We start from the raw sequence: 21,690 nt of genomic DNA, 5'->3' as shown, positions 1-21,690 counted from the left end.
CCAATTCTAAAAACACTGAAGCAGTAAGAGGGAAAACAAGTCCCCTGCTGCCATGCATTATAAAGGGGGACACACTGTATTTTGAATCCAAGTATATAAATCCCCCAAACAAAGTATTTTGATAGTGTTATCCCTCACTGAAGTACCAAAAATGCCACAATGTTTGAGGTTCATATTATACCAGAGGTAGAAAAAAAATGCTTTTATTAGATTTATGAAGTAAATAATTCCATCCAACAGCATAAATTATAAGAGCTTTGCACTGAATTTGTGTGCTACCTGACAACACATTTCTCAATTCTTCATGATACTGTGGCTTAATGGTTTCTATTTAAATTTAGCTTTTTCACAGAACAGACTTCTTTCAAATTGACAACAAAATTATTAGAGACCTATAGAGATCAAATTTGATCCACCCACCAAGAATGACAGCTTTACAGACAACTCACAATGCTTTTCTGGTATTTCACAAAGGACAAAGTAAAAAGACATAACTGTGGCTATAAGGAATTTGATATTGTCTGTACAGTACAATAAATAGAAACTGGGATAGCTCAGTCGTAAAGGATGAGGCTTTTAATCTCAGGTTTGTGGTTCGAGCCCCACATTGGGCCAAAGATTTCTGCATTGCAAGGTTGGATCAGATGCCCCTTGCAGCTCCTTCCAGCTCTACAATTCTGTGAAATATCCCACAAACTTAATATGGCACTAACTTAAGACCTTTATGACATCATGTTAAGACCTTCCTATTTTCCCAGGCATTTCACTGCTTGTGACAAGCTATACTGACCCCTATACTGTTGATGTTTCACTCTTGCAGATGCTTATTAGTGATGACTGGCATGTTTTTACTGGTGTTTTTATTTTGTTTGTAAGTCGTGTGCAGACTATTTTTGTATTAGGCAGCTTATAAATCATAGAATTGTAGAGTAGCACTTCAACAAAAAATTGTGGAGAAGATACTTTGGCTAAATAATTCCAAAGTGCTCTGTTGTCTGCGAACTGAGACATCCTGGCACCTAGAAAACTGAAGTATTTCCCAACCCTGGTAAGAGCTTATTCCTCATGAAGAATCTCCCATAATACAGTGGTGATCTAACTCTTCTTGACACTGCTAGACACAGGCCCAGATGAACTGGAGTTCAAAGGTTATGCTCCCATGCCAAGTTTGTATATGACTAAGCCATTGGATATGACTAAACTGTGGGAGGCAGTGGAAGACAGAAGTGCCTGGCGTGCTCTGGTCCATGGGGTCACAAAGAGTCGGACACGACTAAACAACAACAAGCCATCGGATTAGCCAAGGGAGGTGATCATGTGATATTAGGTATGCTTCGTTTTCACAAAATAGCCTATAACTTATTTAGAGGTGATGTATGCCATACAGGTAGTGTGGTTGCTGACCTTGAGCCAGACATCCTGGAGAGTGAAGTCAAATGGGCCTTAGAAAGCATTGCAAATAACAAGGCCAGTGGAAGTGATGGTATTCCAGCTGAACTATTTAAAATTGTAAAAGATGTTGCTGCTAAGGTGCTACACTCAATATGCCAGCAAGTTTGGAAAACTCAGCAGTGGCCAGAGGATTGGAGAAGATCAGTCTACATCCCAATCCCAAAGAAAGGCAGTGCCAAAGAATGCTCCAACTACCGCACAATTGCACTCATTTCACACGCTAGCAAGGTTATGCTTAAAATTCTACAAGGCAGGCTTAAGCAGCATGTGGACCGAGAACTCCCAGAAGTGCAAGCTGGATTTCGAAGGGGCAGAGGAGCCAGAGACCAAATTGCAAACATGCGCAGGATTATGGAGAAAGCTAGAGAGTTCCAGAAAGACATCTACTTCTGCTTCATTGACTATGCAAAAGCCTTTGACTGTGTCGACCACAGCAAACTATGGCAAGTTTTTAAAGAAATGGGAGTGCCTGATCACCTCATCTGTCTTCTGAGAAATCTTTCAGTTTCTGAGAAATAAGAAGCTACAGTTAGAACTGGATATGAACAACTGATTGGTTCAAAATTGGGAAAGGAGCAAGAGAAGGCTGTATATTGTCTCCCTGCTTATTTAACTTATATGCAGAATTCATCATGCGAAAGGCTGGGCTGGATGAATCCCAAGCCGGAATTAAGATTGCCGGAAGAAATATCAACAACCTCAGATATGCAGATGACACAACCTTGATGGCAAAAAGTGAGGAGGAATTAAAGAACCTTTTATTGAGTGTGAAAGAGGAGAGTGCAAAATATGGTCTGAAGCTCAACATCAAAAAAACGAAGATCATGGCCACTGGTCCCATCACCTCCTGGCAAATAGAAGGGGAAGAAATGGAGGCAGTAAGAGATTTTACTTTCTTGGGCTCCATGATCACTGCAGATGGTGACAGCAGTCACGAAATTAAAAGACGCCTGCTTCTTGGGAGAAAAGCAAAAGTAGAGACATCACCTTGCCAACAAAGGTCCATATAGCTAAAGCTATGGTTTTCCCAGTAGTGATGTATGGAAATGAGAGCTGGACCATAAGGAAGACTGATCGCTGAAGAATTGATGCTTTTGAATTCTGGTGCTGGAGGAGACTCTTGAGAGTCCCATGGACTGCAAGAAGATCAAACCTCTCCATTCTGAAGGAAATCAGCCCTGAGTGCTCACTGGAAGGACAGATCGTGAAGCTGAGGCTCCAGTACTTTTGGCCACCTCATGAGAAGAGAATCTCCCTGGAAAAGACCCTGATGTTGGGAAAGATGGAGGGCACAAGGAGAAGGGGACGACAGAGGACGAGATGGTTGGACAGTGTTCTCAAAGCTACCAGCATGAGTTTGATCAAACTGCGGGAGGCAGTGGAGGACAGAAGTGCCTGGCGTGCTCTGGTCCAGGGGGTCACGAAGAGTCGGACACGACTAAACGACAACAACATGCCATACAGGAAAAAATATATTATTTTCCTTAAAATTATTTTATTTTTGCTACCTGCCTTTCTGCAGAATGACTCAAATTCAATGAGGCGTCACACTGGCCACGTGACCCGGAAGTGTCCTCGGACAGCGCTGGCTCCCGGCCTCTTAAGTGAGATGAGCACACAACCCTAGAGTCGGACATGACTGGCCCCCCGTATGGGCAGGGGTACCTTTACCTTTAAGCAGCTGAGAAGATGAAGCAGTTGCATGTCAGATTACAATAAACTGCATATGCAGGAAGTTTTTGACAACTGCTCTGTGAACAGAAAGCCAGGAGAGCAGGCCAAGCAGGCCAGGAGACCCCAGGCGCATGGCTTCTGCTGCTCCAGCTGGAAGGTCTTCTCTGCTGCAGGGCTACTGACTGCCAAGGGCCCTGTGGGGAAGGAACCCCCCCCCCCCCCGGTTTAGTAATCTGGGTATGTTTTAATGTGCATTGATGTTGTTCGTGAGTCCCTTTGAGTTTTGTACCCTGAAAAGTTGGCTGTAGGTCAGGGGTGGGAAGTCCCTATGGGCAGATCCAGAACTGGTCCAGGCTCCGCAGACCACGTGGGCAGGTGGGTGGCCTCAACTGCCTTTCCATCCCCTGACATCACAGAATATCAAGTAACTCAAAGTTGAAGAAGCACCTGCAAAGGAAGAATCAGAAGCATGTTTTCTGGGTGCTCAGAATTCTTCCTTTATCTGAGGCTTGGACTTTCCTGTGCTCAGCGCCATGTATTTTTCGCTCTATAAGACGCACCCAACCATAAGACACACCTTGTTTTAGAGGAGAACAAGAAAAAAATATTTTCTCCCTCTCTGCTCAGCGCCCCTTCAGTGAAGCGGCAGGAGAAACGGAGCCCCTTCCATTTCTCCTGCCGCTTTGCTGAAGGGGCGCTGCGCAGAGAGGGAAAGCTGTGCAGCACCTCCCCAGCGAAAGCAATGTGAAGCCTCCTGAGCACAGTGGGAGGAGTGCTCCCGCTGCGCTTAGGAGGTTTGTGCGGCTATCCCTGAAGCCAGGAGAGCCAGAGGGATCGGTGCGCACAGATCCCTCTTGCTCTCCTGGCTTCAACGATAGCAGTGCAGCCTGCATTTGCTCCATAAGAGGCACACACATTTCCCCTTACTTTTTAGGAGCGGAAAAGTGTGTCTTATAGAGTGAAAAATACGGTACATCAGGCCCAGGAAAGACAAAACCCAGGGAGCAAACCTCTGAGGCTTGGAGGGCTAACTAGGCTCACAGGCTGGAGATTTCTACCCCTGCTAAAAAAAACCTCTAAAGAAATAAATTCTGCACAGACTGAAGATTCATTGGCTATAGGAGCAAATTACTATCAGTAACTGAAGGATTGAAATACACCTCTTTAGTTTTAGAGTTGACAAGGTAATGTAGTGGCTTGTGTATCTAAGTATCACTGGGAAAACCTGGGTTCAAATTCCCACTCCACCACGAAACTCACTGAGTAACCTCAGGCAGTGGCTCTTTCAGCCTAACCTATAAGGTTGATGTCCAAGTGGCCTGTCGAGGGCAGGAGTCCACAGGATCCAGCCTGCCAGAATAAAAGGATTCCCCACCCCTGCAGAAACAGAATGGCATAGTAAACATATGTTTTGTGCTGACCTACAGTAAGTACCCAGAAATCTAGTGTTGTGACCAATAACCTGCACTTTAGAATTTTGTAAATTTAATATATTACATATCTATGACCCACCAGATGTTGTGGGACTAGAATTCCCATTATCCCTGACAGGTGGCAGGGAGCTGGGAGTCCCAACAATCTCTAGATGGCCACAGGTATGTTAGACAGTACAGTGGTGCCCCGCAAGACGAATGCCTCGCAAGACAGAAAACTCGCTAGATGAAAGGGTTTTCCGTTTTGGAGGTGCTTCGCAAAATGAATCTCCTATGGGCTTGCTTCGCAAGACGAAAATGTCTTGCGAGTTCCTGTGGTTTCCCCCCCCCTTTTCTCCCCCTTTTTCTAAGCCGCTAAGCCACTTATCAGCTGATCCGGTAAGCTGATAAGCCGCTAAAAGCCACTAATAGCACTAATCCGCTAATCTGTCAATGGGCTTGCTTTGCAAGACGAAAAAACCCCTAGACGAGGAGAATCACAGAACGGATTCTTTTCGTCTTGCGAGGCACCACTGTATCTAATGGCCCAATCTATAAACTTAAATATAAAACACTCAAATCAGTTACATAGCAAAGCATCCACTGGAGAATAATTAGGAGGGGGAAAGGAGAAAGAAGATTTCAGAACTATTAGGAAAAAGCTGAAAAGTGAACTTTTTGAAAGGATGCACACGACTTTTTACATCGTTATGAAGCCTTTTACAAGCAAACACATAAACAATTCATCAAGCCCCGCTGAATAAAATGCATCTTACTGGGCTTGCAGCCCTACAGCAGAACCCTATGCCTACTTCTAGAAAATGAACCCCGTGGTGTTCAGGGGGTTGCGGAGTTGGCCAGAACTCGGGTGGCTTTCGAAGAGGGCTGGACCCACTGAGGGCTCTCTACTCGTCGGGAGGCAGCCGTGCTCGGATCCCCTGGGGGCTCAGCTGGGGGGCTGGAGCAGAAGGGCCGCCCCCCCCCCCAGCTTCGTCCTTGTCGCTGGGACCCGACGGGGATCTCTGGCGAGGGGCGAAAGGGGAGCGAGCAGGATGAGGCCTCGGCAGGAAGGGCAGCAGGCACGGAAGGCCCCCATGATCGGCCCCTGGCAGCGCAGGGCGCGGGGGGGGGAGAGGAAGGCGGCGAGGGGGCTGCCCCCCAGGCGGCCCCCCATGAAGAGGCTGCTCTCCGCGGGCGGGGCGGCCCTCCGCTCCCTCGCCGGCCCGCTCCTCCCGCCCCCAGCCCGACCCCGACCCCCTCCGAGGCGGCCTGCGAGCGGCGGAGGAGCAGCAGCGGCGGCCGAGACTGAGGAGAGGGCGGAGGCCGCGGAAGCGGAAGGGCGCGCGCGCGCGCGGGGGGGGGTGTCCCTCTCTCAGCGCCTCATCCTGCACTCGCCCCCCCCCCCCAGAGCCCGAGAGGAAGAGGCGCGCGCGTGGGGCCCGCCCGGCGAAGGAAGGGCCGCCCCGGCAGGAGGCGAGGGGGGTCCGCGCTGCCCCCTCCGACCACCTCAGAGCCGGGGAAGCGGAGGCAAGTAAGAGGTGCCCCGGAAGCGGCGCCCCGGCCTCCCCCTTCCTTCTTCCCCTGACAAATGGCCGCCTGATTTCCCCATCAGCCCCTCTTGCAGCTGGGATGTGGGAGCCCCGGGCTGTGCTCTAGGTAGGGCGGACCTGCAGTCCTATTCCCCGGCTACTGTACTACTACTACTATATAGTAATAGTAGTAGCAGTATTTGTATAGTAGTAGTAGTACTACTACTACTACTACTATACTACGGGACGCGGGTGGTGCTGTGGGTTAAACCACAGAGCCTAGGGCTTGCCAATCAGAAGGTTGGCTGCAATGGGGTGAGCTCCCGTTGCTCGGTCCCGGCTCCTGCCAACCTAGCAGTTCAAAAGCATGTCAAAAGTGCAAGTACTGCTCTGGCGGGAAGGTAAACGGCATTTCCGTGCGCTGCTCTGGTTCACCATAAGCGGCTTAGTCATGCTGGCCACATGACCCAGTAGCTGTCTGCGAAGAAACGCCGGCTCCCTCAGCCAATAAAGTGAGATGAGCGCCGCAACCCCAGAGTCGGTCACGACTGGACCTAATGGTCAGGGGTCCCTTTACCTTTACTACTACTACTACTAAGCACTTGTGACCTGCCAACTTGGCCAGCTTGGGCCAGAGCCAGACGCTTTGCTAAAAGACTTACAGGATATTGGAGACTAGAATTTGTGTCCGTACCAATGGTCAGCTGTCTTCTTATAATTAAACTTAGAAGAGACTGTCTTACGGTTTGCAGAAGCAACTACCATGCTGGAAGTAGTTAGTGAAATTACTGACTGGGAAACTTGGGTATTCCCTGAAATTATAGGATCATTCAGAACTGTAGGGAGCAGTATTGCTCAGCCTTTGAACGGTGTTTAAATCTTAAACGTTTTGCTCAACAGCATGAGATATGTAAAATGTTATGTAAAAAATTTGCTAACCATTCCTGTCAGAGCAGTTTCCTACGAGCTTATGTATGTCATGTTCCCAGCTCCTGCCAACCTAGCAGTTCAAAAGCACACCAGTGCCAAGTAGGAAGGTACTGCTGCGACAGGAAGGTAAACAGCATTTCCGTGTGCTTTGGTTTCCGTCACGGTGTCCCGTTGCACCAGAAGCAGTTTAGTCCTGCTGGCCACATGACCCGGAAAGCTGTCTGTGGACAAACGGTGGCTCCCTCGGACTGAAGCGAGATGAGCGCCACACCCCATTGTCGCCTTTGACTGGACTTAACCACCCAGGGGTCCTTTACTTTTTTTACCTTTTAATGTTAAGACAACCTGTTGGCTCATGCTCAGAACAGGATATGATACCAGAAACATGGAAAACTAATCATTTTTTCCTTAACAATAATTTATTTTGATTAAAGTGGCTACACTTTTCACTGAACCACCATTTTTTCTCAGGCTGTGTTTTGGCAACATGCCACATTTATGTAATGGAAATATTAGTAACCTATCTCATGGTATTCAACATTATAGTATGAGTTATAGGCTTGAATTCAGTGGCAAGGAAAGCGCCACTGCACACCTGACGGCCCTGGTGCGGGGCTTCTGTGGATGGCATTTGTTAGGTGGATCCTGACCACTGTGTTGTTCAGACACTTAGTTAAACTGATATAAGTGAAGCAGTGGAAAGCAATACTAGTCTCTTTCTTTCTTTCTTTCTTTCTTTCTTTTTCATTCCAGAAAGATTAGAACCCTGAGATGAAACCTCACCAAACAATTCCTTTTTTTAGAACATTGCGTGTTCAGCATTACTGCTCTCTCCAGCAGCGTCATCTTCCTTTACTTGTTAAGAGAGCTACTTGTTGGACAAAACGGAATACTTTTCAGCACAGCTGGGATTTGTGGAATACAGTTGCCCCTATTGTAGCATTTAATAACTGGCCAAGGAGATATCACCAGACCTCAGGAACATTCTGGAACCTTGAAGCACTGCAAACGTATTTACAGACTTTAAGCCAAGAATACCAAAGAATGGAGAAATTGCTGAGTGATAGCTCAGTAAAAGAACACAGAAGAAGAGCTCTGAGCAAGAGACATGCTGAACTGTTCCCGCTTGCTGTGACATTTAAAGAAATTCAAGAGGCAGAAAAAGAACTTCAAGATTTGGAGATACTTTGTTCAAGTAAGTTATGCAGCTGTTTTGCTTAGCTCACCTCCCCCTGCCACCTTTTGCTTAAATTTCATCTAATAGAGCAATTGTACCCTGACATCCACCAACTCTCTGTAGCTTTCTCCTCACCTGTTGGCTTTACAAGCCATTCCAAGTCTCTCCCACTTTCTTCTCAAATCCATGGGTTCATTAAAAGCAGTGTGCTTGGACCAGCAGCTATTTGCAGGATTCACTGAGGAAGTACTGTAGGAAGTACTTCTTTGAGTGTGTTTACAGAGATCTCTCAGTAAGGATCCCCTAGAGCAGGCATGTCCAACACCAGTCAGTCGCTGGATTGAGAGAGAGAAGCCCGGTGTGCTCTGACTGGCTCCTCAGAGAGAGAAAGGGCTGGTTTAGGGAGAGAGAGAGAAGCAGGGAAGAAGAATCACGGAGCAAGGAAGGAAGCAACTCGGAAGGGAAAGAGTTACCGACTGGCTCATCAGATCTGTGTAAACTAATAAAAAATATAGTTTGACTTTTCTCACTTGTTTAGTTACTTGTCCATCTAGTAACTATTTGGATCTGTCATGATGATATCCAAACATAACTATGGTACAGTGGTACCTTGGTTTTCGAACAGCTTAGTTCCCGAACAACTTGGAACCCGAATGCTGCAAACCCAGAAGTAGGTTGTAGAGCAGTGGTGGTGGCTGGAGGTTTGTTCATCTCCTTCCCGCTACCACTACCTGCCCTGCTCATTGAGACCAAAAAGTCTGGATGCTATCCTAAAGTTCGAAGAGCCACATGAAGATACGTAGCTTGCCCAGAAAAGCTGCTGTCCCTTTCCCCAGCAAACAGTGATAAAATATTTGACTAGGGCAATAATTGTCTGCTTTCACCACCCTCTTTTATGGGGAAGGAAAGAGCCTATTGTTTTCATTTAGTTCCTCCTCTCTCCTGTTGACCTACACACCCCTTCAATTTCATTTTTAGCAGAAGCCAAAACCCCTGCTTTCTTACGATTCTGATATTACCGTATTTTTCACTCCATAGGGCGCACCTAATTTTCAGAGGGGAAAATCAAGGAAAAAATATGATTCCCCCCCCCCCCAGCTCTGGGAGCAGCGGAAAGGCTGCAGGCAGCTTATGCACTTCTCCCATACCTTCTTCCTGCTTTTGCGGGAGATGGGGGAATTCCCCCACCTCCCGCAAAAGCCCACAGTTTGGGGAGAAGGGGACAGAAGCGTGCAGCCTGTGCGCTTCTCCCAGACCTTCTCCCTGCTTTTCCCGCAGAAGCCGTGCGCTCTTTAAAGGGGCTGTGCGGCTTCTCCTGGCTTTTCTGGGAGGTGGGGGGATTCCCTCACCTCTCGCAAAAGCCTCTTTAAAGGGTGTGTGGCTCCTGCGGGCCTTTCTACGAGGTGGGAGAAGGGACTGATGCAGCCAGTCAGTCCCTTCTCCCTCCTGGGGAAAAGCCCACAAGAGCGCACGGAGCTTGTGTGCGGCTCCTGGGGGCTTTTCCCGCCTGCCTCCCCCCTGCATTCGCTCCATAGGACGCACACACATTTTCCCTTGCTTTTTAGGAGGGAAAAAGTGTGTCCTATAGAGCGAAAAATATGCTACATAATTCCATTTCAAGGTTTTCCCCGTGTCCTTCATGGCACACTGCCTCAAATGTCTTTAGATGAGCATGGATGCAAATTTGCCATCTAAGTCCAGACTGGACCTTGATGGAAGAATGTAGCACATGTCTACAGGAACTGTGTCAAGATGGTTCGCAGAACAACAAAGGACAAAAGTGAAATAAAATTAAATGAGGCAGATGCACCCAAACTGTTTGTTTTAACAAGATTACTGAATGTTTACTTCTTCAACCACTTATCCCTAGAGCTAAACAGCTCAGAAGAGAAACCACTACTAGAACTTGCTCTAGAGGAAAAGGAGATTATTGACCAGAAGATCAGCGCTCTGTGTCGAAAGGTGAGCAGGGGACCATGGATAGATTTCCTGATCCAGCAATCAGTTTGAATGGTGATACGTATGGAGAATAGTGTGCACTAGACTCTTGTGTAGGAAAAACAAGGTTGTATCTTCCCATTTATCTCTCAATGTGGCCAGCAGCCTGGAGTTTTTCTCTAGGGAAAAACGGTGCTGAAACTGTCCCTGCCCCCCGCAAGCCCTTCCATAGCAGGCTGCTGCTGCTGCTGCTGTGCTCACAAGGAGCAATTTCCAATTGTGCAGGTGCTGGGCTTAACTATGGGAGGGAGAGGTGGGGAGGGGGAGGGGCAGCTATGGCCTGGGCTGGGGATGGAGCCATCCAGCCTCTGAGGGGGGCAGAAAAAGAAGGGGAGCCAGGTTCTCTGTAGGATACAGAGCGGTGTTGGCCTCTCACACTGGATACTCTTCAGAATCAGAAGCAAAAACCATTTAAATCTGCAGTGTAGTACTGTGGTAGCCTGTGTTCTGAATATTTTCACAAAGCTTCCTAGTTTGTGAGAAACTATACCTACACATAAACTTCTGATTCACATTATGATACTGTGAATGAAAAAGTAGGTTATGTGTTCCTGTACATAAAACATTAGCGTAAACTTGCTCCTGAATATCAACCCCCCCCACTTTGCTTTCTGACTATTATCAGCATTGATAATATTTTCCACTTTGTACTTGTGAATTAAAAACCTATTTTATTTTTCAGATTTTCCAGATCTTGATACCAAGAGAAAAATATGATGACAGTGGTGTATTGTTAGAAGTAACATCTGGCAGGACAACTGGAGGTCAGCAAAGTCGCCACATAAAAACCACCCTCCTCCTAGTTATGGGGCTTTCCATTTTTATCAGTTGTTTTGTGTTAGATATTAGATATTGATTTAACGAAGCTAAATTATTAGTGGTGGTGGTGGGGATCCACAGTCAGAGGCAGTGCTTCAGAATACCTGTTGCTGGAAGTGACAGGAGGGGAGAGGGCTGCTCCTGGGCCCCAGTCCTGCTTGCAGCTTCCCCACAAGTTGGCCCCTGTGAGACCAGGATGCTGGGCTGGTGGCCCTCAGCCTGCTCCTCTCCTTATGGTGACAGCATCTGCACAGCACTGCTCATATTGACATTTCAGTGGCATTCAGAGAAAACTCTTGCATTTCAGGTGACATTTGTCAGCAATTTACCAAAGAGGTATTTGACATGTACCGGAATTACGCTGATTACAAATGCTGGACCTTTGAGACTGTGAACTACACTCCAGCGGATTACGGTATGGCTGTAGCCTGTTATACTAGTCGCATAGATAACTTTAAAGATTGCCTTCACCCCTTTCCCCAACCTGTAATGTGTATTTAAAGGTGGGCTACACCATGCTGCTGCTCGTATTTTGGGAGACGACGTCTACAGGCATTTGAAATATGAAGGAGGGACTCACAGAGTGCAGCGAATCCCTGAAACAGGATTATCTTCCAGAATGCAGCGGATCCATACTGGCACCATGTCCGTGATTGTCCTCCCTCAGCCAGATGAGGTATTCATTTCAGTCAGTGTCTCTTGCTGTGTAACTCCATAAATGCTAGTTTCTAAGTAGAATGTTTGTTAACTTAACCACAACACCACCTTACGTGATGTTCCGGGGGAAATAGCCGTGCCCATAACTGCCTCATGAGATGGGCCTGTTGTGCATGTGTCTGTCTTTTTAGTAGGTTTCTGGTGCTACTTCAGCTCTGCACAGGGAAGAAAAGCTGCACAATCCCACCAAGAACTTCCTGACAGTAAGAGCTGTTTGACAGTGGAATTTGCTGCCAAGGAGTGTGGTGGAGTCTCCTTCTTTGGAGGTCTTTAAGCAGAGGCTAGACAACCATATGTCAGGAGTGCTCTGATGGTGTTTCCTGCTTGGCAGGGGGTTGGACTCGGTGGCCCTTGTGGTCTCTTCCAACTCTAGGATTCTATTCTATTCTATTCTATTCTATTCACCAGTCTCCATGGGCCAGGCCAGCTTGCTTTACTCCCATTTCTCTTAGGCACAAGGGATAACCAGAGGGGTGTGGGGTACTGCAGCTCCCATTGTCCCTGGCCATTGGCCACACTGGTTGAACTGGAGTTAGGAGCGAGCAGTGAGGTGACAAAGTTTGCTGATGATACGAAATTGTTCAGGGCAGTTAATTCAAAAAGAGATTGGAAAGATCTCCCAAAGGCCCACCTGTCAATCAAGTGGCATCCCGAAGCCAGGACTTCAAAGCACCATGCAGGCAGGGACCATGCGGTTAAAAATGGTTTTTATCTCCGTTTTAGCCGTGCATTTGGGAATCCAGCCCAATTGAACAAGTTCAGTTCCTGCAGGAAATTCCCCTTAGCTGATGTGGGAGGAGGTCCGTGCTGCCTAGGGCTGAGCACTGTGGGGCTGCTTCAAAGAGCGGCACAGAGTGCGCTACGACTCCTATCACCAGGTGCTACTTTGAAAGCACTCTCAGCCAAGGCTAGCATCCCCTTTCCCAAACATTAGGGAGGGTGACCCAGAAGTCAAAGCTTCGCCATGGACCTCCATGCTTGTGGGGTGGAGGAGAGGTGCTGCTTGCTTTGGCAGTGTGCGCTGTCCCCAGAAAGGAAGAGGGACGTGCGGCTAAGCTGAGTTCTGCAACTGCTCTGTGTGGCTTCTCCCAACTTCCCATTTTGGAGGCTGATAGGGTCGGGGGGCGGCTGCATTAAAGAGCAGCACTGGTGAGTGGGGGGCAGTCTCCTCTCTTCTCCAGCAAAGGGAAATGCTGCACTCAAGCCTTGCTCCATTGAAGGAACAAAATTGGCCAATCCCTTTAAGCTCCTTAAGGGGTGGGTGGGCATGCCTTCCTCCAGACGGCCTGGCAGGCAAAATGGAGAGGTCTGGCCAGCCAGGTTTAACTCACAAGCCACAGCTTCCCCTCCCTGATGAAGAAGATACTTCTCCTCAACCAAACATAACCATACCAAACAAAAACAAAAAAGGGATTTAAAAAAAATGCATGCAGCCCCAACATGGCTTCTTTGGCAGTTCTTCTGATTCTCTGAATAGGGTGAAGGGGGAAAAAACACACACACAAACACCTTGGGGGGATGGACGCAGGCTTTCCCCATAAAATTCCGTGTAAGATAGTAAAGTGTTCTCTCTCTCTCTCTCTCTCTCTCTCTCAAGGTGACAGTTAAAATAGATCCAAGAGATTTGCGTATAGATACATTTCGAGCCAAAGGGGCAGGAGGACAGCATGTCAATACAACAGACAGTGCTGTTAGAATTGTACACATTCCCACAGGTAACCCTTGTATAGTTTGTTTTATCTTTGCTCCCCTTTTCACAGAAACATGCACATCAAATATATAGGAACCAGTATTCAATTTGTGATACGCAGGCTGTCTTCTGTGGCTATGCTAAAAAAGAGGACTGATGCAGATTCCTGGGGAACAGTGCTCCTTAGAGGAGTGGATGGGGCAACTAGCCAGATGGGCAGGGTACAAATAAAATCATCACCACCACCATCTATTTATAATCTATTTGTATTCTCTGCTTTCTGTTCTTTAACTAGTTACAGATCCATAAGAGGGCCTGTTCCTTTATCCTGTGACTGCTAAGTTTTTTTTGCTGAGGGAGGGACTGTATCAAAAGCTTTTTTGAAAATCTCCTTATACAATGTCTGAAGGATCATCCCTATCCTTGTTGCCGCTGCCCAAGCCTCTCTTGCCCAGGTACAGTTGGGGGCGCACTTTAAGGCGGTGCGCCACCAGCCGCACCTCCACCTGCCCTTGCATGATGTCACATACGACATCTGGTGTGTTGTGGTTTGGGGGGAACAACCTCATAGGCCAAAGTGGAACACCTCCAGGGCCCAGAACAAGCTGCCAGCTGGAGATTCTTCAACACTATTTCCCTCCTTTCCTCAGACTCTCTACCTGAGAAAATTGACCAAGGCATAAGGATCTGTCTAGATTTATTGTTTGTTATAATGTAAATATATAGTAAATTACAAGAAAGGAGATTCTGACTCAACATCAGGAAGAACTTTCTGACAGTAAGAGCTGTTTGACAGTGGAACAGACTCCCACAAGAGGTTGTGAGTTCTCCTTCCTCGGAGGTTTTTAAGTGGAGGTCAGGTGGCCACCTGTCATGGATGCTTGAGCTGGGATTCCTGCCTTGCAGGGGGTTGGGCTAGAAGGGATTGGGTCCCGTCCAACTCTACAATTCTGTGATTCTTTGATTCTGTTTTTCTGGAAATAATTTTTCATAGATAATATTTTTTGTGATTATGCCAGCAAAATAGTTTTAAAATACATAAAATAAGAAGTTTATAGATGGGAACTTAAACTTCATAGCGTCTGTGTACATTTTTGTTTCTTGGAGCACAGGATTTTCCATTTTACCAAATGGGAGGAGTAGCCCTGCCTGGTCAGCTTAGCATGAATAATTTGCAAGACATGGTCACTTATTTCCAAAACTTATGCAGGCAGGGATTATCTGATGAAAGCTTTCTAAAAATTCTGAAGGGTTAACCACTGAGTGCCAAGAAGAGCGATCTCAGCAAGTGAATAGAGAAACTGCTCTGCGGACCTTGAGAGACAAGCTGTACCAGCAGACCATCGAGAGAGAGCTGAGGCAGAGCCAGAGCGCCAGGAAACGGCAGGTGAGAAGATGGGTCACTGCTTCCCTTAAGTGCTCCCTGGGTGGAAAGGGGGGGGGGAGCTCTGCAACTGGCCTCACTCCGTAAGCAGGGGGTTTGTAGGCAGGAGGTTTTGGATTCAGCCTCTGACATCACCCCAAAGCAGGTCTGAAGCTCGTCAGTGACAATCACATTTAAATAAAAATCCAGGGTACCTGAATTGATTTCTGTGGGACAGCATTCACTTCACCAGGAAAGGTTGGCCTGCAATATGTGAGCAAACCAGTAATCTAGGCAATGGGTCCCCCCCCCCCCGGCAGCCTTCTTTTTTGGATTTCTCTCCCTGAGTTTCAGTCATTGCTATGACTTCATACATTGACTGAATCATAGAATCATAGAATCATAGAGTTGGAAGAGACCACAAGGGCCATCGAGTCCAACCCCCTGCCAAGCAGGAAACACCATCAGAGCACTCCTGACATATGGTTGTCAAGCCTCTGCTTAAAGACCTCCAAAGTAGGAGACTCCACCACACTCCTTGGCAGCAAATTCCACTGTCGAACAGCTCTTACTGTCAGGAAGTTCTTCCTAATGATTAGGTGGAATCTTCTTTCTTGTAGTTTGGATCCATTGCTCCGTGTCCGCTTCTCCGGAGCAGCAGAAAACAACCTTTCTCCCTCCTCTATGTGACATCCTTTTATATATTTGAACATGGCTATCATATCACCCCTTAACCTCCTCTTCTCCAGGCTAAACATGCCCAGCTCCCTTAGCCGTTCCTCATAAGGCATCGTTTCCAGGCCCTTGACCATCTTGGTTGCCCTCCTCTGGACACGTTCCAGTTTGTCAGTGTCCTTCTTGAATTGTGGTGCCCAGAACTGGACACAGTACTCCAGGTGTGGTCTGACCAGAGCAGAATACAGTGGCACTATTACTTCCCTTGATCTAGATGCTATACTCCTATTGATGCAGCCCAGAATTGCATTGGCTTTTTTAGCTGCCGCGTCACACTGTTGGCTCATGTCAAGTTTGTGGTCAACCAAGACTCCTAGATCCTTTTCACATGTACTGCTCTCAAGCCAGGTGTCACCCATCTTGTATTTGTGCCTCTCATTTTTTTTGCCCAAGTGCAATACTTTACATTTCTCCCTGTTAAAATTCATCTTGTTTATTTTTGCCCAGTTCTCTAATCTGTCAAGGTCGTTTTGAAGTGTGATCCTGTCCTCTGGGGTGTTAGCCACCCCTCCCAGTTTGGTGTCATCTGCAAATTTGATCAGGATGCCCTTGAGTCCATCATCCAAGTCGTTGATAAAGATGTTGAATAAGACCGGGCCCAAGACAGAACCCTGTGGCACCCCACTAGTCACTCTTCTCCAGGATGAAGAGGAACCATTGATGAGCACCCTTTGGGTTCGGTCAGTCAGCCAGTTACAAATCCACTGAGTGGTAGCATAGTCAAGACCACATTTTACCAGCTTCTTTACAAGAATATCATGGGGCACCTTGTCAAATGCCTTGCTGAAATCAAGGTAGGCTACATCCACTGCGTTCCCTTCATCTACCAGGCTTGTAATTCTGTCAAAAAACGAGATCAGGTTAGTCTGACATGACTTATTTTTCAGAAATCCATGCTGACTATTGGTGATCACAGCATTCCTTTCTAGGTGCTCACAGACTGTTTGCTTAATGATCTGCTCCAGAATCTTCCCTGGTATTGATGTCAGACTGACTGGGCGGTAATTATTTGGGTCCTCTCTTTTCCCCTTTTTGAAAATAGGGACAACATTTGCCCTCCTCCAGTCTGCCGGGACTTCGCCTGTTCTCCAGGAACTCTCAAAGATGACTGCCAGTGGTTCTGAGATCACATCTGCCAGTTCTTTTAATACTCTTGGATGCAGTTCATCTGGCCCTGGAGATTTGAATACATCTAAACTAGCCAAATATTCTTGTACTATCTCCTTAGTTATTCTGGGCCGTGTTTCCTTTGCTGAATCATTTGCTCCAAATTCTTCAGGTCGGGCATTGTTTTCTTTATCGGAGAAGACTGAGGCAAAGAAGGCATTGAGTAGTTCAGCCCTTTCTGTGTCCCCTGTTTGCATTTCACCATCTTCTCCTCTGAGTGACCCCACAGTTTCTTTGTTCTTCCTTTTGCTACGAACATACCCATAAAAGCCTTTTTTGTTGCTTTTAACCTCTCTAGCAAGCCTGAGTTCATTCTGTGCTTTAGCTTTTCTGACTTTGTGTCTACATGTGCTGGCTATTTGTTTGAATTCCTCTTTGGTGGTTTCCCCCCTTTTCCATTTTTTGTACACATCCTTTTTTAATCTTAATTCAGTTAAAAGTTCTTTAGATAGCCACCCTGGCTTCTTTAGGCACCTTCCATGTTTCCGTCTCATTGGTATTGCCTGACGTTGTGCTTTTAGTATCTCCCTCTTAACAAACTCCCAGCCATCATGAACTCCCTTTCCTTTTAGTATTGTTGTCCATGGGATCTCACCCATGGCAGGACCAAATTAGTTTCTCACAAAACACATGAGATACCTGCATATTTTGCCTTATAGCTTTGGTTCTACAAGCGCTAGAAAGTTTTATTTAAAATAATGAAAACCAAGGATTGGGGGGATTATGGCCTGGGGGAAGGTGGCTGCCTCTTGCTGCAGGTGCCCAAGGATCAAGGCCTTTGAGCGACTTTGAATGCATTTTGCACTTGTATAATTGCAATAATTACAACTCATCTCATAAGGTTATTATAATAAATTATCTATTATAAAGCACCTAGATTGAAAACAGTAAAGCTACAATGCAAGAGTAAATTAGATTTTAAGACCTGCATTCTGAATTGTCACCTTGCATACAAAATAAGTACTATATTTTAATAGGCTTTATAGGTTATTTTATGGCTTTTATTGTAATGTATTGTTCTTTTTCTGATTTTATGTTGTGCTTGGAGTCTCCTTTTGTAGCAAGTGACTAATAAATTGAATTAAACATAATAAATTCTCAAGTGTTGAAAAATGTGTAGACATTGACCAATAATAATAAATGCTGAGCTACTGAGACTATAGCAAAAATGTTTTAATTATTACATTTTTTAAATTGTGAAACAAAACAAAATGTTATTTTGCAGTTGGGGACAAGAGCCCAGTCAGAGAGAATTCGCACATATAACTTCCACCAAGACCGAGTCACTGACCACAGGGTTACCTATGAAATCCGTGACATCAAGGTATTTGTCTCTTAAAGGGTTCTCCCATGTTGGCCTGGAGCCTCCATCTTCTCCAGTAATGCAAGACCCTTCAGCAGTGCATGGAAACCCTGTTGCCCAATACTCTTTTCACTGGGACTTTTGCATGTTGCACCGTTCAGCTTCAGCTCTTCCCCTTTACAGTGGCACTCAGAAGAGGCTCCGTTGCGGGGGGGGGGGGGGGGCACTTCTGTTCGTGGCTCCAGCCATTGCATTCCTTCATGGGGAGGTGGTGAATGCCCCTTCTTTGGAGGTTTTTAATTTCCCCCCCCAAATCATATTTATTATTTTCAGTAGATAAACATAGTAAAAAAAGAAAAGATTAACAATAATAAAAACAAACAAAAAATAGGAGAAAAAAGATACATACAACATATTACCACTTAATTAATTAAAATTAAGTACCATCCATCTTCATAAACATAGTATTTGACTTCCTCAAATCACTTCCATCTGAATTTCTTAGTAATTATATGTAGCAGTTTCCAATATCAGAATTTCAAAAAACCATATCACAGTCCTAATCATATTACATAGCTTTCCTTATCATACATTTTCTTATTTATAAATTTAATTCCATTTTAATCCTAGGCCTAATTGTTTCTTTCAAGTGGTTACATATCTTTAATATTACAATACTTATTCAAATAGTCTTTAAATTTATTCCAGTCTTCTTGGTGTTCCTCTTCTTTCTGGTCATGGATTCTCCCGGTGAGATCAGCCAGCTCCATAAACTCCATCATCTTCATCTGCCATTCTTGTACCGTTGGTATTTCTTGTGTTTTCCATTTTTTGGCTAATAAAATCCGTGCAGCAGTTGTGGCATACAAAAATAATTTTACATCTTTTTTGGGCAGTTCAGAACCTGTTATTCCAAGGAGAAAGGCTTCTGGTTTCTTCATAAAGGTATATTTCATCATTTTAAAAAAATCATTATAATTTTTTTCCCAGAAGTCTTTTACCTTGGAGCAAGTCCACCACATATGATAGAAAGTACCTTCCTTTTCTTTACATTTCCAGCATAAATTATCACAATTGTGGTAGATCTTCACCAGTTTAACAGGGTTTAAGTACCATCTATACATCATTTTCATAATATTTTCCTTTAACATTGTACATGCAGTAAACTTAACCCCTTCCTTCCAAAGTCTCTCCCAGTCCTCCATCATTATATTATGTCCCACATCTTGTGCCCAATCAATCATAACCGATTTTACTTGCTCATCTTTTGTATTCTACTCCAATAACAAACTATACATTTTAGACAAATTTTTAACATTAGTATCTAACAACTCCGTTTCCAGTTTGGTTTTTTCAAATGCAAAACCTTTTTCTTATCAGTCTTAAATAATTCATTAATTTGGTAATATTGAAGCCAATTTACTTTGTCTTTGATTTGTTCAAATGATTTTAACTTAAATCCCTCCCCATCTTCAACCAATAAATCTGAGTATCTCAACCATTTATTTTCCATATTAAGCTTTTTTTGTGCCTGCGCTTCCATTGGTGAAATCCATTTGGGTGTTTTTCTTACCAAAAGATCCTGATATCTAGACCAAACATTAAAAAGTGCTTTCCTAATTATATGATTCTTAAAGCCACTATGGGCCTTTATTTTGTCATACCAAAGATATGCATGCCAGCCAAACCTATTATCCAATCCTTCTAGGTCCAAAATGTCCTCATTTTCTAAATTGATCCAATCTTTAATCCAGCAGAAGGCCGCAGCCTCAAAATATATCTTTAAATCAGTTAGGGAAAAGCCTCCTCTATCTTTCGAATCTGTAAGTAATTTATACTTAATTCGCGGTTTTTTCCCTTGCCAGATAAATTTGGACAGGGCCTTCTGCCAGTCTTTAAAGCATTTGACATTATCAATAATAGCTAAAGTTTGAAATAGAAACAGCATTTTTGGCAATACATTCATCTTAACCTATTCGTCCCATAAGTGAAAATTTTAAGTATGACCAAATCTCTAAATCTCTTTTTATTTCATTCCATACTTTCTCATAATTATCTTTATACAAGTTCAAATTCTTAGCTGTTAAATTCACACCCAAGTATTTAACCTTCTTCATAAATGCTAGGCCTGTTTTTTTCTATAAGGGTTTTTCTTTCATCTTTATCTAAGTTTTTATCGATTACTTTGGTTTTGTTCTTGTTTAATTTAAAACCAGCCAGCTGCCCATTCTCCTGTATCATCTCCAGTGCTTTAATTGCACTGGTCTCTGGATCCTGTAAACTTAGAACCAAATCATCAGCAAAGGCTTTTAGTTTATATTGTTTTGAACCCACTACAATGCCCTTGACTTTCTCTTCTTTTCTCAAACTGTTCAGCAAGACCTCCAGGACCACAATAAATAATAGAGGGGAAAGTGGGCACCCTTGCCTGATTCCTTTCTCAATTTTAACTTCTTCCGCTACCATTCCTTGGAGGTTTTTAAGCAGAGCTGGGATGGCCCCCTGTCAGGGGGCTGGACTAGAGGACCCTGGGACCCCTTCAAACTCTGCTGTTCTATGATTCTGCAATTCCATGCCTGCTGAGCATGCTTTGTCTTCAGGGGCCTGTGGCTTTGGCTTTTCTTCATTTGGGGATCTTTGGAGTATGTTTCTTATGCCTAAAATCTTTTGTTTATTCTATTGATGTATGTGGACAGTGGTCTCTTCTGTCCCTGGGTACATTTTAAAACAGCTTTAAAATAGTGAGCCAGGAAATGAACTATACAGACAATGAGATGCTTATTTCTATCTTATTATATCTGTGTTCTTCTTCCTTCCTCCTCTTCCTGCTGCTCCATCCCATTCTCCCTCACACTCAGTTGCCAGCTTTTTCTCTTCTCTTTCAGCCAGTGTCCCATGCCACCAAGTCCTTACAGAGTGGTTTTTGTGGTTTCCTCTCAGGGATTTTTTCACAAGAATTTTTCAGAATCTGCAGATTTCAGGTTCTCAAAATCTGTTAGTAACTTCTCTCATGTATGTTAGTGGTGCCATTTTTGGCTACAGCTTTGTAGGCAAAGGAGAACTTGAATCCGACATAGAAGGGGTGTTATAATTAATGTGGCCGAAAGCAACTTCACAAGTAGACCATGAACGTTATACATGTCCATATGCTGCTTACTGATGTAATCCAAACTCATATTGATCCTTTCAGTCCACAGTAATGTGTTTTATTTCCCTCCATCTTTTAATAGGAATTCTTAAGTGGGAAGAAACTCCTGGATGAACTAATCAGCAAACTCTTAGAGGCTGCAGAGATGGAATCTCTGATGGAACATTTGGAAAACAATTTAAAATCTCTGCAAGCAGACTCCTGACTTGAAAAGTGTAATGGATGCAAAATTTAACAAACCTCACAGAAGTATGAGTGCTGTTCTGCATTTTAATATTTCATTATCACTGTCGCTGACTTTATGGCTGTGACCTAAACAAATGGCATATAAAAGCATGTAGAACTTCATGCAGAGACAAAGGTTTGTCTGGTGCTTTATTTCAGGCTCCATAGTTGTAAATCATACAAATAAAATTTTTAAAGGGATGGGTGCAGCTTGACTAATCAGACTGGCAAACACACACACACTTATCCATGGAAGACGCAACTCAGTTTTCAAGCTGTTGAGACACAGCTTCCAGGGAAGAGCTAGCGTGTTAGCCCATATAGTCTGCAACATGTAGTGTGCAGAAAATG

The 21,690-nt window shown here is 44.9% G+C and overlaps 1 protein-coding gene and 1 long non-coding RNA gene across 3 annotated transcripts; both read left to right on the top strand.

Annotated features, from left to right (window-relative positions):
* The first annotated feature begins 171 nt into the window (after positions 1-171).
* Positions 172-5,259, top strand: LOC309538889. The gene is made up of 3 exons (XR_014222464.1): positions 172-1,387; positions 2,917-4,725; positions 5,066-5,259. It is a non-coding gene; the product is annotated as an uncharacterized lncRNA (long non-coding RNA).
* Positions 5,260-5,913: 654 nt separating this feature from the next.
* Positions 5,914-21,474, top strand: MTRF1 (mitochondrial translation release factor 1). Of its 2 annotated transcripts, XM_082234525.1 has the most exons (10): positions 5,914-6,069; positions 7,755-8,192; positions 10,045-10,136; positions 10,855-10,936; positions 11,299-11,406; positions 11,495-11,667; positions 13,306-13,423; positions 14,649-14,785; positions 17,889-17,987; positions 21,197-21,474. In XM_082234525.1, the coding sequence occupies exons 2-10, from the start codon at positions 7,769-7,771 to the stop codon at positions 21,317-21,319; spliced, it is 1,356 nt and encodes a 451-aa protein (XP_082090651.1). In that variant the 5' UTR covers positions 5,914-6,069; positions 7,755-7,768; the 3' UTR covers positions 21,320-21,474. The 2 variants fall into 2 exon arrangements, with proteins under 2 accessions (XP_082090651.1, XP_082090652.1); XM_082234526.1 differs by lacking the exon at positions 5,914-6,069 and having other exon boundaries at positions 7,751-8,192.
* The last annotated feature ends 216 nt before the right edge of the window (positions 21,475-21,690 follow it).

Source organism: Podarcis vaucheri, assembly GCF_965113315.1.
Source record: "Podarcis vaucheri genome assembly, chromosome: 8".
NCBI classification, from domain to species: Eukaryota; Metazoa; Chordata; class Lepidosauria; order Squamata; family Lacertidae; genus Podarcis; species Podarcis vaucheri.
Note: the sequence above shows the minus strand (reverse complement) of the source record. Positions and strands in the feature narration are given on the sequence as shown.